At 42.4% G+C, this 17,047-nt stretch overlaps 1 protein-coding gene and 3 gene segments (V, D, J or C); all 4 read right to left on the bottom strand.

Moving 5' to 3' along the window:
* LOC103118610 (immunoglobulin lambda variable 8-61-like) overlaps positions 1–17,047 on the bottom strand; it is a 583,882-nt gene that overhangs the window by 68,858 nt on the left and 497,977 nt on the right.
* LOC103118591 (immunoglobulin lambda-1 light chain-like) overlaps positions 1–17,047 on the bottom strand; it is a 397,547-nt gene that overhangs the window by 73,957 nt on the left and 306,543 nt on the right.
* Positions 1–17,047, bottom strand: part of LOC103118563 (immunoglobulin lambda-1 light chain-like) — a 350,334-nt gene that overhangs the window by 84,228 nt on the left and 249,059 nt on the right. Inside the window, exons 1-2 of one of the 6 annotated variants that reach the window (XM_060193313.1) lie at positions 12,239–12,308; positions 11,677–11,976 (exon numbers count right to left, since the gene is read on the bottom strand). The exons of the other annotated variants lie outside the window; for them this stretch is intronic. Coding sequence (XP_060049296.1) covers positions 11,677–11,976; positions 12,239–12,284 — 346 coding nt within the window. The 5' untranslated portion in view covers positions 12,285–12,308. Of the gene's footprint in view, positions 1–11,676; positions 11,977–12,238; positions 12,309–17,047 lie in introns of those variants that run through there. 6 annotated transcript variants of the gene reach the window in all.
* The window catches only part of LOC132539107 (Ig lambda chain C region-like), a 304,786-nt gene that overhangs the window by 79,075 nt on the left and 208,664 nt on the right, over positions 1–17,047 (bottom strand).

Below are 17,047 nucleotides of genomic sequence, written 5' to 3'. Positions count from 1 at the left end.
CTGGGACTCATGTACAACCTGTTCAATAACAGGCAGGCACCATGTAGCACTAGGTGGGGTGAGACTAACCCCTGACCCCTCCTTAGGTTACTAGGAGACTCAAGACAAAGGTTTTCTTTCACTGATCTTCCACTCCACAACCTCACCCTGTGCATCCACATGGGGTGGAGGTGCTGACTGCACCTCTGTTCCAAGGATAACTCTGCAGGTCTTATTGAACCCCAGCTTTTCCTAGCACAGAAGGTTGGGAGTGCTCTTGACAGAGAAGATTCAGAAATGGAATGATGCTTACAATGTCATCTTCTGAGGAGCTGAGCAGAGACGGATCTAAAGGTCAAGTCAAGAAACATATATATATATTTTTTGGTAGGGATGGCAGAGAGCAAATGGAAAGTTCTGTAAAAGTGTAAAGGCTTTGTGTTTCAGTTTGTCCCACTGACTGTGGAGCTGCTGTTCACCTGGACTGGTACAGACCAGACACCTGGAAGAATGGTTCAAATACCCTTAGGATTCAACACTCAAATTAGATTAAAGATAGAGGAGTTTTTACATAGCTTTTATCCTTCATTAATCCTGATGTAATTTTTAGGTCCTAGGCTTTGGAATGTATTTCTCTATGTGTCATGACCCTGTGTGTTTGTAGTAAATCTGAGAGATATTCATCTAGTTAAAATGTCCAATGTTATTCTGAATAGGGACTGAGTTTTATAGTTATTTTATTGTGTGGTTCTCATAAAGTTAATCACATGCAGGCCAAGAGAGTACATGAAAAGAGTCTCTATTTTTAATTTTCCACATTGGGTCCTAAAATATTACACGTTTTCTAAAGCAGCATTCTGAAATTTTTTTTTCACAGTCATGTGAATCAATAGAATCAACAAGACCAACGGTTTTGGTGATTCTCCCTCAAGGTACACGTTCTTCTCACATACCAGGGCAGATCTCCAGTCTGTCTGTGTGCCTCTGCCCTCTCAGTATCCACTAACTAGACTTACATAGTCTGCACCATGAGCACACATCCACCATAGAGACTCTCCTGCAGTGGGCACTGACTAAAGTGAAGTTTGAAAATGGCAACAGTACAGATAAACATGAGGCCAGAATGAAGCACAGATGGGAATTCTAGTACGCCCATCCTGATCTGAGTCAGGGCCTTGATCTTGGCCTCATCCAGACATTGAACCTGAGTCAAATCAAGAAGGGGGCATACAAATGGGGAGAAAACTGTCCCCAGTCAATGTCTTCCCCAGTCGGGGTCAGCTGTGAGAACCCAGTGGATATCTATCAGGAGAAGAAAATCAAAACGAAGGCATGAGGTCTGTGACACTACAGTGTGACTGTTGGTCTGTGTGTGTGTGTGTGTGTGTGTGTGTGCGCGCGCGCGCGTGTGCGTGCGCGTGCGCGTGTGTGTGTCTTAGAACCCCACCATCCCAGAGCCTGTTACTCTAATAACTACTTTTGCCATGATATTACCTCTCTTCTATAATTACCAGTCTTATATCTTCAGAGGGGATGCTATCCTCAATGTTTCAACTTAAGTGCAAATCACTGCAATAGACATTTGCTCAAATAAATCTTAAAAATCAAATTTCCAAAAATTTCATTTCTTTTCCATCAGAGCACTTCTCAGTGCAGACTATGGTACCTGGACTGAACCTAGTACCTCAGAGATGATGGTATGAAGATATTTTTGTGAATTTATCTCGTAAATACTGAGCAATTGTCTACTTTTTGGTTCATTAATTTGTGTCCTCATTCTCCATTTTACACACTTACTTGAAGACCACTGGCATACTCATTCTAATACCCTAAACCAACCATGGCTTTCCTAGTAAAGACTCTACCAGCAGGTCATGTATCCCAATCTTTGAAGGGTGTCACACTTGCTCAGTGCTGTGTCTGCAGACCTCCTGGGGCTGCAGGACAGTGTGAGGCAGAAGGGGAAGGGGTTTGTGTCTCACTTCCCCATCTGAATGCATCACTGTGAGAAATGGAAGTTGCTACCACTGCCATCATAAGTAGCACAATAATAGTCGGCTTCATCCTCAGCTTGAGCCCCAGTGATGGTCAGGGTGGCTGTGTTCTCTGAGTTGGAGCCAGAGAAGCGATCAGGGATTCCTGAAGGTCTGTCACTATCACTCATGACCCACACAGGTACCTGGCCTTCCTTCTGCTGGTACCAATATGCATATCTGTCGCCAATATCGTTCCCTCCACAGGTCAGCTGGACTGTCTCCCTCAGGTTCACAGACATTGAACGTGGCTGAGTCAGTTCATAGGAGACCACAGAGCCTGTAAGGGATAAAGCAGAAGACAATTAAAATACAAAATTTATTCAAAGAAGATTCACATCTTTCATCTTTTCTTTTGACCTGAGCTCTAGTAGTTTGTGAGCATGAGTGAGCTTTTTCAAATCATATTTTGATAAGGCTCCATGGGCCTGCCTATTGGAGGCAGACTTAAAATTAACACGATCATCAACACTGCCTTTTTCTGGGCAGGCATAGCCCCTGAGGCTCACACAGAGCAGTGAGCATTGTGAGGTCTCAGCCAAACTTGGCTTTCAGCATGCAGCAAGATCAGGAGCACTCTATCTCCACGGGTATTTCCATACTGAGCTCAGAGACAGGCCAAGCTGTGTGCTGAGCCCTGGAGCTGAATGGTTATCAGCCTTGGGGCAGCACCTGTGCAGTGAGCCAGGAGGCCCAGAAGGAGAGGGGTCTAGGTCATGGTGGGGTCCCTGCTTCTGCTCCCTGAGGGTGATGCTGACAGTTTTGCTCCCAGACCATTCTTATCCACTTGTTTTAGAGAACTGCAGGGTATGCAAATCAGCCAGGGCTCAAAATGCACCTGCAATTGCTTTGGTGTTTCAGAGAAGGAGCTCAATCCCCAGGGGCAAAGTGAAGGAAGGGGTGAAAGGGATGGCCCCTGCACAACTGACTTTCAGCCAGGCAGACTTTTCATGGTCCCATAGGTCAAGTGCTACCACTTCCCTGGAATGTTTCCTTTACTCCTTAGAGGTGTGCCCCACACTCCCCAGATTTCACAGGTGAATCTGTTTGCTTTTTCAATACTCTTCCCCAGTGATATTTTCCAGGCTTAGACAAAGCCACTTCCGGCCCCAGTTGTTTGGTTCTTCTGAGCAGAAGAACCAAACAACATTAGTCAAATGTCAATCACTCATGGATTTATTGAGATGCTATTAAGGTTTATTTTGTTTGTTTGCTTGCTTTTTTCTCTCTCTCTCAGTGTTATTTCTAGGGCTAGGTGCCTGCACTATGTATCCATTGCTCCTGGAGGCCGTTATTTCCATTTACTGAATCAGACAGAGAGAAATTGAGAGAGGAAGGGAGAGAATGAGGGACAGAAACAGATAAACACCTGCATACCTGATTTGCTGTTTGTGAAGTGACCTTTTTACATGTGGGGAACCAAGGGCTCCATCAGGGATCTCTGCACAGGTCCTTACTCCTCGCACTAAAACTCACTGCACCACCACCTGGCCCCCAGTTTTCTTCTTTATTGTGAACTCATGGAACAGACATAAAGATTGTACCTTCTATCTTGTCTCAGCCCATATACACTCTTGGCAGGTACAATTCATATGCATTAGATAAATGATCTATAAGAATATCGTTGCCAGGAAATTTTTTGATTTATAATATGGAAATATTGACAAGACCATAGGATAAGAGGGGCACAGCTCCACACAATTCCCACCACCAGAACTCTGTATCCAATCCCCTCCCTTGACAGCTTTCCCATTTTTTATCCCTCTGGAAATTCTGAAAGCATCTTATGTGTGTGCTTAAGACAGTAAGTTTCTTGATTTTCCTGAAAATGTTATCCATTTAAAATATCCCTGATTTAATCAATTAAGTGAAGAAAAGATATTTCACTTTATTTGTTATAAAGCATGAACTCTAGGGCAGATCGATGGACTTTACATTTAATGGTATTTATATACTTTTCCCATACTTGGGGACTTCTCTCTGCCCTTATCCAGTTTTCTAGTCCTATCCTCAACTCTGACACCATCTTCCCAGACAATACTCCTAACCCACCAAATGTTAACTATTGGGCTTAGTCAAAAATTAGTAAAGTCATGGGACCCTTGTAATATTCCTGAAATAACCATTCTAACTCCTTCCAACATAAAGACACCAAATTTTATCTGCTATACTTTAGTTTCCTCATTATTAAACAAAATTTTCTGTTTTATATTTTAATGTTTTTCAAGCACCAAGTTGCAGATGCTACCATGACGCCAACCTGACTTCCCTGGGCAGATAACCTTACCAGTTTGCCCTGGAACCTCACCTCCCCATAGCCCTACCCCACTAGGGAAAGATAGAAAGAAACCTACCAACATCCATGACCAGTGGAGAAGCAATTAAGAAGCCAGACCTTCTACCTTCTGCACCCCATAAAGATCTTTGGTCCATACTCTCAGAGGGATAAACAACAGGGAAACTTCCAATGGGGGTGGGGGAGGGATATGGAACTCTGTTGGTGGGAATTGCCATTTTTAAAACATCACCTATGATAGTGCTGTGCAAAGTATTTTCCCATCTGACAACTGCCGATTGTCACACATTTTGATCTGATGAGGTTCTGTCACTGCTCGTAACACTGTCCTCAATGTGATAAGTACACTGTCATGTAAAGCAAGATGATCCTATACTTAAAAAAATTATTAATGATTTTAAAATGATTGACAAGACTATAGCATAAGAGGGGTACATTTCCATACAATTCCCACAACCAGAGTTCCATATCCTACCTACCTCCACCGGAAGTTTCCCTATTCTTTATCGCTCTGGGACCATTGACCAAAGGTCTTTATGGGGTGCAGAAAGTGGAAGGTCTGTTATTCTACAAACCTTCTGTTTTCCTTCAGTTTTGAAATATGTTACTTTTTAAGAGACTTTTACTAGAACATTTTAAAGAGGGTGGGGCATACTATTACAGATAAAATATGATAAAAGAAACTAGAGTAAATGTCAATATAACCCAGTTGCCAGGCACCCAGAGATAACCCAGTTCTCGCTTTTCTGCAGTCCTGTTCCCAATTCTTGTGCATTCATTTTCTTTTTTAAAAAATGTTTTATTAATTTTATCATTTGTTTATTTATTATTTTAAAAAATTTTATTATTTTAAAAAATTTTTATTATTTTAAAAAATTCCCTCAGTCCTGGCACCCTTGGATAGGGCCCACTTTCCCGTATGCATCTCCCAATCCAAACCAAATAATATTGCATCCGCCGATCACAACCTAACCAAAGCAACGATTGCCATCTCAACATGCTTCACCTCAGACTGTATCCAGAGACTTCACGTGTGGAATGACAACCCTTCAGCTTCATTACTCGGGTGAGACCTTTCCTTTAATAGTACACTCTAATTTCATCTCAGGTAGTTCACTTTCTAACAAAGTCCCATAACCTAGACATACAACAGTTTCTGTGAGAGAGAGCTTATGTTCACACGTATCCATAAACTACTGCAAAATATATACCTGAAAGCAGGATTACACTAGAGTTTGCAGTGAGTACCTCCCTAACACTTCCTCTCCACTATTCCAAACTTGGGATCCATGATTGCTCAACAAATTGTTTGGCTTTGTATGTTAACTCTCTTTTCAATCACCAGGTTCCTGATGCCACCAGGATGCTGACTAGGCTTCCCTGGATTGAAGACCCCACCAATGTGTCCTGGAGCTCAGATTCCCCAGAGACACACCTTACTAGGGAAAGAGAGAGGCAGACTGGGAGTATGGACCGACCAGTCAACGCCCATGTTCAGCGGGGAAGCAATTACAGAAGCCAGACCCTCTACCTTCTGCAACCCTCAACGACCCTGGGTCCATGCTCCCAGAGGGCTAGAGAATGGGAAGGCTATCATGGGAGAGGGTGGGTTATGGGGATTGGGTGGTGGGAATTGTGTGGAGTTGTACCCCTCCTACCTTATGCCTTTGTTCACTAATCCTTTCTTAAATAAAAAATTTAAAAAAAAAAAGAATCTTAAAAAAAATGTTTTATTAATTTTATCATTTGTTTATTTATTATTTTAAAAATTTTTTTACATTTATTTTTTAAATATTTTTTAATCTTTATTTGTTGTATAGAGACAATCAGAAATTGAGAGAGAAGAGAGTGATAGAGAGGGAAAGATATAGAAAGACACCTGCAGCACTACTTCACTTGTGAAGCTTTCCCTTGCAGATGGGGACCGGGGGCTCAAACCTGGGTCCTTGCTCACTATAACATGTGCACTCAACCAAATGTGCCACCACCTGGCCCTTATTTTTATTTTTTTAATATTTATTTATTTATTCCCTTTTGTTGCTCTTGTTGTTTTATTGTTAGAGTTATTGATGCTGTCATTGTTGGATAGGACAGAGAGAAATGAAGAGAAGAGGGGAAAGACAGGGGGAGAGAAAGATGGACACCTGCAGACCTGCTGTACTGCCTGTGAAGCGACTCCCCTGCAGGTGGGGAGCCAGGGGCTGGAACTGGGACTCTTACTCTGGTCCTTGCGCTTTGCGCCACTTGCACTTAACCCGCTGTGCTACCTCCTGACTCCCTGATTATTTATTTATTTATTTATTTATTTATTTATTTATTTATTTAATAATGATTGACAGGACCGTAGGATAAGAGGGGTACAATTTCTACCACCAGAGTTCTGCATTACATTCCCTCCATTGGAAGCTTTCCTATTCTTTATCCCTCTGGGAGGATGAACCCAGGATCATTATGAGGTGCAGAAAGTGGAAGGTCTGACTTCCGTAATTGTTTCTCCGCTGGGCATGGGTGTTGGCAGGTCTATCCATACCCCCACCTTGTTTCTATCTCCCTATCCATACCTGTGACTCCCATTCATAAAGTTCTGTGACTTCAGGTAGTCTAGGTCTAGTGATTCTCTGCTGCCTCCTAGTGGCTGCCTCACACTGACCTTGTGAGGGGTAGGGACTTCTCTGCCAGGATGGAGTATAGAACCATTGTTTACTGGGGACTTTATGTGGCATGGTAATTACTCTGCTACATGGCCTCCTATGATTCCAGACCACGTACGAGGAATCATTTTAGCAGTGGAGTTGGCAGAAGTCATCTGAGTCAACCCTTTATTATCACTGAGTACAGGGCAGTTAGTCCTATGATTCTGAGTACTGACACTGGTTGATACTTATTCAGAGATTGCCTATACCAGTGCCCAAACATGGCAGTAGTGGCTACCAAGTGAGAAACCAAGACAGCAAAGCACACATGCTATGGACGTTTTCAAGCCCACTTTGTTCTGCACGTTGTGATAGTGTGGACGACACAAAGTGCTTCTGAACTATTTTGCAGTTCACAGGAGTTCACTGTGAACTCAACTGTCTTGGTGAAATAGCACATGTTCCTCATCATCTGTTTTCACAGGTCCTTTTTTCCAGTATTGAATTAGAATCCAGCTTTAATATTGTGACCCAGAAATGCTTCCAGGATGTAAGTAACACCAATGGGAATTCTTTCCTGAGAACTTTTCCTTCACCAGATAGATGAAGCAGACAGTTATCAGGCAGTACAATTTCTCTTGCACTGGATGTAATCACTGGAGCCATAGTATCTCCCTGAGATCTTACCTCCACAAGAACAACAGCATGGTCTCTATGGCAGGGATGGAATGGAATTTGAAAGATGTAAGATCTCGTGAAACTGGTGAGATCTGGAAAACAGTGATCTGACTCCTGATGTATTTTTAAAAGTTTGTTTGTTTGGGTGGGGGTAGAAAGCATAATGATTATGCAAAGAGACTCTCAGGCCTAAGGCTCCAAAGTTCCAGGTTCATTTCCTTGTACCACCATAAACCAGAGCTGATCAGTTCTCTGGTTTAAAAAAAAAAAGTTTGTTTGTTTATAAGATAGACAGGTACCATTTTGATACACACAATGCTGGGCACCAAATTTGGCACTTTTATGCTTCATGTTTCCAGGAAGCCTGGCTTATTTTTAAAAGAGAAAAAAAAGTTTCACATATGTTCCTGATTCTATTTTTTACATGTGAGTTTTGCATTGAATTCCCAAAATAATTACTGAGATAATTAACACCAATAAATTAAGAGAAATAGTTTACACACATTCAACTTTTTTTCTGTTACTAATGCCAGTCTCATGGGAGATTCCTGAGATAGCCTAGGTGCAGTTATGAAGGGGTGAAATCAGAGTAAGCCACTCACCATCTGTGGTTACCTCTATAAATTTTTTTTCCTCCATTTTCCCACAACTATCCCCAATTATGACCTAGAATATTTAGTTACAAAGGGGAAATTATTCCACACAGATACCTTACAATAGCCTTTTCAGTTGAGCTTGGACGACAGTTTTTCTGGCCTCTACATGCCTCCATGAAGGTCTTTTTTTTTTTTTTTCCACCAGTTCTCTGTCGCCAAGAAATATACCTGCATAGTTTAGATCAGGTCAACTTTATTTGTCTCCCTAAATCACTCTTCTTAAATTTTTTTATTGTTCTTTTTTATATACCAGAGCACTGCTTAGCTCTGGTACTGCTAGGGACTGTACCTAGGACTTTTGAAGCCTTCAGCATGAAAGGTTTTTGCATAACCATTATGCTATCTCCCCAGCCCTTCCTAAATTATTCCTGTACAAAATCTTGTGCAGGGCTAGAGGAGGGAGACCTGGGCCAGACCTGCTCACTTCTGTGTTTCAGTTCTCCCAGGGCCCTAGAAGAGTGTGAGACAGATAGAGAAAGGGTTTGCATTTCTCTTCCCAATCCTCCTCTGCAATGTGAGTTCTGTCAACTTTGTGGCACACCACATAGTAATAATCAGCCTGATCTTCAGCCTGGGACCCACTGATAATCAGGATGCACTTGTCCTCTGTATGGGTGCTAGAAAACCAGTTGGGTATTCTTAATGAGCATTTGTTATTAGCATATGTCACTGTTACAGGGGCCTGTCCTAGCTTCTGATCAAGTCAGGAGAATAGCTCTTTACAGTCTCTGCAAAGCAGGTAGCCCTAGTTTTATGCTCCAATGCCATAGGCACTGCATATGGCTGTGTCACCTTAGAAGAGGTCGAGAAACCTGCAGAGAACAGAGAGCTGAGTGTGAGAATGAGGGTCTCTTTCTAAGAGGATATGCAACTTCAGCACTCTTTATGCTGAGCTGCATTTTATGAATCTCATTGCTTCTTGATGTATAGGCTTTTGCTGTTCTGGTGAAGTTTGTAGCTCATTTGTTGTATTGTGTTGCTCAACTAGCTTGATTATTTGGTTGGTGGAAAAATAATGACACAGTTTTTCAGAGAAAAACATGGGGGGGGGGCAGGTGGTGGAGCACATGTTACAATGTACAAGGACCCAGGTTCGATCCCCTAGTCCCCACCTGCAGGGGGAAAGTTTTACAAGTGGTAAAGCAATGTTGCTGGTGTCTCTCTGTCTCCCTCTCTATCACCCCCTTCCCTCTTGATTTCTACCTGTCTCTATCCAATAAATAAAGATAAATAAAAAAAATTTAAAAAGAAAAGAAAAACATGGGGGGGGGTCAGGCAGTAGCTCAGCGGGTTAAGCGCACATGGCACAAAGTGTAAAGACTGGCGTAAGGACCCCAGTTCGAGCCCTCGGCTCCCCACCTGCAGGGGGGTTGCTTCACAAGCGGTGAAGCAGGTCTGCAGGTGTCTATCTTCCTCTCCCCATCTCTGTCTTCCCCTCCTCTCTCTAATTCTCTCTGTCCTATCCAATAATGATGACATCAATTCTTCTTCTAGCGTTTGCCCTTCTTCCGTAGCCAGTCAACAGGTCAGGTTGAAAGCTGTCAGGAGCTGCTTGTTGCTGGCTTTGAAAGTGACTGGGATCCATGTGGATTCAGTTGGCTAGGAAGGATCGTCAGTTTCCCCAATGAATGGGTACTCACGGGATGCACCACGAGAAGGTCGATCCAATGCATCCCATGACATCAATAACAACAACAATAAAGCAACAACAAGGGCAACAAAAGGGAATAAATAAAATTATTTATTTATTTATTTTTATTATCTATTGGTTAGAGACAGAGATGAATTAAGAGGGAAAGGGAGAGAGAGAAAAGAGGCATCTGCTGCACTGCTTTACCACTAATGAATCTACCTCATCCCTTCAGGTAGGGGCCAGGATCTTGAACCCAGGTCCTTGACCTGTACACTCAATTAGGTATGCTACTGTCCAAACCTTGCCCTTGAGTTTTGATAGTTTCACAATTATTTGTCTCCATGTAATTCTATCTGGGTTTTAAGGTTTAGAAATGTGGGAGTCTTCCTTACTTCCTGAATATCTACATCCTGACCATATCCCAAATTTTGAAAGAAAAAAAAAGTCACTATTATTGTCCTTGAGTAATGATTTCTGATACCTTCTATATTACATCTCTTTCTAATACCCTGATGAGTCTAATATTTGCTTTTATAATGTTGTATTCAATCTTTTGAAGAGTGGTTTCATGTTTGTTACACATGTTTTATCCAATTTTACAGTCTGAGTCCAGTCCCTTTGTCTTCTAGTCCTGATGTTCTTTATTGTACAGGAGTATGCTGACTTTCTTTACTAGCTGTTTGAGACTATAATGTATTAAAAGTTTACTTCACACACTGTAGCTCTGTTTTTCATGTGTTATTTTTACCTACCATGTAAATCTTTGACATGATGTATTTTTAAATCCATTTCTTCAGATTTAATTGGGAAATGTGTAGTTCTTCAAATTTCCTGAGAATGTACTCACTATTTCCTAAATGTTTTTCTCAGATAGCTACTCTGGCTCTGCAACTTTTAAGTTTGTGAACATCTTGGTTTTCCAGAACCAGCACTTACCCACCTATTTTGGTTTCTGTTGTTGGTCATCAGGTGCACTGGATTCTGCTTTGTATATGAGTTGTGGAGGAGGGGAGAGGAGTTTTGAGAAGACATTTAGTATTATGATGCCTGATATCTGCTAAACAGAGCTTTACTTTTGGAGAAGATGAGTGTGAGAGCTTAGTCCTCTTTCTGTTCTTCTCAGACATTTTCCTGAATGTGGAAACTTTGCTGCATGGTCAAAGTAACTTTTCTCAACTGCTGTGCGGTCTGACACTATTATGTATATTTTTAACAGGGTTCCAGAGATATCTTTGTGCAGCTCTTTCCTCTTCTTCACCTTCTGTCAAGATATTTATTTTATTGGGGTCTCTACAATCTAGTCTACTATGGAAAATATGACTGGCCTGAGAGAGACCTCCCTGACAGCACAGAGTTCTTCACATTAGCTTCCTCCCTTCAGAATCCAAATAACATGAAGCCTGGAATTACAGAGTGCCAGATGATCTGGGTGTTTTTGTGGGGCACTCAAAGGCATTTTGAACAAGAGCTAAGACAGTCATTTCCATGCAAAAAATCCATGAAAATTTATCATGTACAGATGTCTTCTTCTATCCATACTGTCAATCAGTTTCATATCCTCAATTCCCAACCCAGCCTCACAAAGTAACTTCCACCTCCCAACTCATAATCAAATTCTAGACCTCATGTGCAAAGCCTGCCTGAGGTCTCAGATCTAAGAGTTGGACCAGACCTGTTCACTGTTGTTTACAGTCCTCCAGGGGCTAAAGGAGAATGTGACTTAGATAAAAGGGGGTTTGTGTCTCACTTCCCCATATGCCTGTGTCACTGTGAGTTTTATCACTATTATCCCACACTCCACAGTAATAGTCAGCCTCATCTTCATTCAGGACCCCAGTGATGGTCAGGGTGGCCATGTTTCCTGAGTTGGCGCCCGAGAAGCGGTCAGGGATCCCTGAGGGTCTGCTACTATCCCTCATGACCCACACGGGCACCTGACCTTCCTTCTGCTGGTACCAGTTTGCATATTTACCACCAATGTTGTTCCCCCCACAGGTAATCCTGGCCGTCTGTCCCAGGTTCACAGACATTAAACGTTGTTGAGTCAGCTCATAGGAGACCACAGAGCCTAGAAGAGAAAAAAGAAAAAATAAGCTGAATATTAGAGACCCATTCCAGTAAACTCCCACTTTTCTAATATGAGAACTATAGAGATCCTGTGGTAGCAAATATACCACATCCCACCAATCACAGCACAGTGACCCATGGACCACACAGATGAACAGGGTACCCTGTCCCCACAGCCAATGCTTTCATGAGCTCAGAGGCAGGCCAGCCAGGCTCATCCCTGAGCCCTGGGGCTGGGGTGGCTGTGAGCCTTGGGGCAGCACCTGTGCAGTGAGCCAGGAGGCCCAGGAAGAGAGGAGTCCAGGCCATGGTGGGATCCCTGCTTCTGCTCCCTGAGGGTGATGCTGGCAGGTTTGCTCCCAGGCCTCTCTTATCCCCTGCTGGAGAGAACTGCTGAGTATGCAAATCAGCCAGGCCTCGGGTGCTGCTGGAGGAGTTCTGTGCTTTCAGAGAAGGTTTTAGTCACTACACAGAGGAAGGGGGCACAGAGAAAAGCAGTCCCTGTCAACACACTTCAAGTCAGGGATCCTTTAGCTGGTCGCAAAGTTGTGTTTCTACCTCTCTCCCTAGAAAGCTTCCCTCTAAACCCGGTTGCCTTAGAGACATATGAATCTATCTGTATTGTGAACTGTGTGTGTGTGTGTGTGTGTGTGTGTGTGTGTGTGTGTCCCAGGCTTAAACAGAGACAGGTCCTACCCTAGATTGAATCTCCTGAGCAACAGAACCTAATAACTTCCTCATCATTCATCAGTGTTTTATGGAATCATTGAAATGCTTATGTTTCTCCCTTGGTGAGAGTCCCTGCAACAGGGCTGTGCCTAAGTCTAACCCTGTAGTCTAACTACAGTCTGGACCAGCTAACATTCAGATATTCCAGAAAAATTCTGAGTGACTGTTGGTGGCTTAGAATTCTTCAAGCACAGCTACTGGATTTTATTATTATTATTATTATTATTATTATTATTATTATTTATTTTTTTTTTAGCAAAATTGCTTAAGCTTCCTGGAAATTTTTATGAAGTGAAATTATTCCTATTTTCCTTTAGTCTAGTAAGGCAACAGTGTTTATGGAGCAGCAGTTGTATTCTAGACACTCATCCAGGGAGTGAGCAAAAGCTTGTCTTAGAAGATAGGGGACTCTTCTAGTGAGTTTGTCACTATGGCACCTGCAAGACCTCTGCTGCCCTCTTGTGTCTCCTCAGCACTGACTGACAAAGACACAAGGGTGTCCTTTGTCCAAATTGTATGTATACAACCAGCTGTCAGGTCCCACTGAATCCTGGATCCATGAACTCCTGGTCTCAAGGTGGGAATCACTCTGTGTGGTTCTGTACTCTTCAGACCTGGTGTGCTTAGATTATTAATGAATATATGAACACGATAGTTTTAAGGTGATTGGGTCAATGGTTCATATACTTGTAAAATGAGGCTATATAGGGACTTGGCTCTGGGTTATAAAAGTTTCAGAGAGACATGGAGCTAGTATGGCTCCCATGCTTGATGCAAAGTTTAATTCCTGGCACCACATAATCTCAGTATGATGATGAACACAAGAGAGTCAGACAATGTTCTTATTGGTACAGATGAGGAGCACAGCTGTCCTATGGTGGTCATTTCAGCAGAGACAGAGACATCCACCAGAAAAGATCTCTTCTTATACATTTTCTTTGATCACATTGAGTCCTGGGAACATGGTACAAACAGGGAACTGTCCTTGCTATAGAAGTTCCCATCTTTGTAGGGGGCAGTGTAGCAGACACACTGGATAACTTACCTTAAAGACAGCCTTCAACTCCTGCTTTGTGTTTATTACTCCTCTGTCTATTTAAAACTTAGACACCATCTCCAGACTCTAGCATTTTGAATTGAATATGTGTCCCAGCTGTGATTCCTTTCAAGGAACTTTGGTATTATGCAGAAGGAAATACAGCTCAATAACTTTTCTCTTGAACATGGGGGAGAAGAGCAGCAGCTCATCTGAGCTCTTTGAAAGAATAAATGTAAGTTCTTCAATGTAAGACCTTAGAGCAAAAGGTAGCAAAGACCCTGGAAGTTTTTGAGATATTGAATATCTGAGAAACAACTAAGTAACTCTAGACTTATTTTTGTAGGCAATCTAGGCTTCTCTCTCTCGATAAATCTAATTATTGATAAATCTAGCTACTGTCTTGAAAAAGGTGTCTGGTGGGTTAGGGAATAGCGCTCCTGGTAAGACTACTGGTTTGATCCCCAATTCTGTATTTGCTGGATGAATTTTTCTAGCTTATTCCTTTCCAACTCATCCTTTCATATCTCATGTAAATAAAATGGTAATAAGTTGTTATTAAAATTAAAATGACTTGGATATGGTGCATAATGGACTTGGCCATGGCATGACTGGGAGTGGGTTTAAACAATCAAAGCTTTATTGGGCAGTATAATAGTACGAGATAATATATTTTAGGTATGGCAAAATAAACAATTATAAGCAGGGGTAAAATAAACTAGCTTCATGAGTCTATGAATTAGTTACCAAAAGTTCAGCCCCAGGAGATAAACAATTATGGGCAGAGGTATAGGATACTCATTATGACTGTAGAGGAGTCTAGAGTTTGCCGGCTAACTGAGTCACACCTGTTCAGTTCCCAGGAGAGGCAGCCATGACAGGCAACTTGAGCGCCCTCAGCTGGGATCCATCTGAGCAGGAGAAGAAGGGGCCAAAAGGGCCAGACTTCTGACTCCCTGTGCTTAATCTGCACACAATCCCTGAGTCTGGTGCTGGCAGGTTTGCTCCCAGGCTTCTCTTATCCCCTCCTGGAAAGAGCTGCTGGGTATGCAAATCAGCCAGGGTCAGAATGTGCTGTGGTTATAGAGGACTTAATCCCTCAAGAACAAATAGAGAGAGAATGCAGTAAGGTCTTTGTAGACTTCACCCTCTGCCCTGGTGACCTGCTTCCTGCTTACCCTTGTGCAGCATGTCTTCCCCAATCCAGGTCTTGACTTGTTCCTCTGCTGACCTGGACACTCAGAGTTCAAAGGAGAATCTGTCTCCATTTATCAAAGGTCTCACCTGTATCACAGCATAGTGTAGCAGAACATATATATATATATATATATATATATATATATATATATATATATATATATATCCCCACCTTGTCAAATGCAATGTATGTGTGTGTACATATACATACATTTGAATTTTATTGGGGAGTAAATGGTTTACAGTATAGTCTTTAACACACAGGTATAGCCTCTCATTTCCCCTTGACTGGTGTCTAAGAGACACAACAGAACCCCAGTGTCCCTTTTTCCTGTGCCTTCCCCAGAGTCCTTTGCTTTGGTGAACTAAGCCACAATTGGTCCAAGTTTCACCTTATGTTTTCCCTTACTGCTCTTTGTTCTTAAGTTTCAGGGAAGAGACTGTTTTACCTTTGGAGTTTCTGAGCAGGTGACAGGTCTTTTGTCTTAGTGTCCCCAGTGTGAACTCGTGCCAGTGCACATAACGTTGCACAAAAAGGCTTGCTCGTGACTGTGTTTGACACATTGTAGATGAGCTAGGGAAGAAGTAAAGGAATATGCCAGAGAAACAGACTAAGGACCTCCCCCCCCCCCCAATTGAGAGAATGAGTCAGAAGATCATGTGTTTCCGTATCAGGCTGACACTCTAGAAAAAGGTGTAACTTTTGCTCTGATGTGTGGAGGTGGGCATGTTGCGCTCAGTCTACAGGAACAATGCACAGGGAGGAAAGAGAGGACAATGGCCATTTTTTTTTTTGCCTCCATGTTATAACAGGGGTTCAGTGCCAGCACTACAAATCCACTGCTCCTGGAGGCTATTTTTCCCATTTTTGTTGCCCTTTTTGTGGTTGTTATTGTTGTTATAGCTATTGTTATTGTTGGATAGGACAGAGAGAAATCAAAAGAGGAGGGGAAGACAGAGAGGAGGAAAGATAGATACCTGCAGACCTGCTTCACTGCTTATGAAGCAACCCCCCTGCGGGTGGGGAGCTGGGGGCTCAAACCAGGATCCTTACTCTGGTCCTTGTGCTTTGCACCATGTTCGCTTAACCCGCTGTGCTACTGCTCAGCCCCTGCTATTTTTTTTTTAACAATTGCAACCAATATGTTTATTGTACAGTTTTGTTGTATTCATTACTGTACCTGCATATTAAAGCCACTCTTAACTGTAATAAAAAGCTGTTCTCTCTTCCACTTTAACTTTATTCTTTTTAAAAAATTTTTTGTCTTTATTTAGTTGATGGAGATAGCCAGGAATGAGAGGGAAGGGGGAGACAGGAAGAGAGAAAGAGAGAGACCTATAGCAGTGCTTCACCACTCATAAAGCTTTCTTCCTGCAAGTGGGGACTGGGGACTCGAACCCTGGTCCTTGTGCATTGCAGCATGTGCACTTAACCAGGTGCACCACCACCAGGCCCCACTTTATTCTTTATAATTGTAGTTAATTTCTTTTTTATTGTGGGTATGGTTTATAGTCAACAATAAAATACAGTAATAAAAAAACAAAATACAGTAGTTTGTACATGTGTAACATTTCTCAGCTTTTCCACATAATAATTCAACCCCATCTAGTTCCTCTGACATCATGTTCTAAGACCTGAACCCTCCCCACCCCCACCCCACCCCAAAGTAAAGAGTTCTTTACTTTGGTGCAATACACCAAACCCAGTCCAAGTTCTGCTTTGTGTTTTCCTATTTTTCGACTTCTTTTTTTATTTATTATTGGTGATTTAATAATGATTGACAAGATTGTGGTATTAGAGGGGTACAATTCATACAATTCCGAGTGTCATATACCATCCCCTCCACTGGAAGATTTCCTATTCTTTATCCTTCTGGAAGTATGGACCAAGATCTTTAAGGGGTGCAGAAAGGTCCGAGGTCTGGCTTTTGTAATTGTGTCTCCACTGGACATGGGTGTTGACAGGTTGATCCATACCCCCCAGTCTGTTTCTATCTTTCCCTGATGGGCTGGGACTCTGGGGAGGTGAGGTTCCAGGACATGTTGGTGAGGTCATTTGCCCAGGGATGTCAGGTTGGGTTGGCATCATGGTAGTATTTTTCAGCTTCTG

This window comes from Erinaceus europaeus, chromosome 6 (assembly GCF_950295315.1).
Source record: "Erinaceus europaeus chromosome 6, mEriEur2.1, whole genome shotgun sequence".
Classification (NCBI taxonomy): domain Eukaryota; kingdom Metazoa; phylum Chordata; class Mammalia; order Eulipotyphla; family Erinaceidae; genus Erinaceus; species Erinaceus europaeus.
Note: the sequence above shows the minus strand (reverse complement) of the source record. Positions and strands in the feature narration are given on the sequence as shown.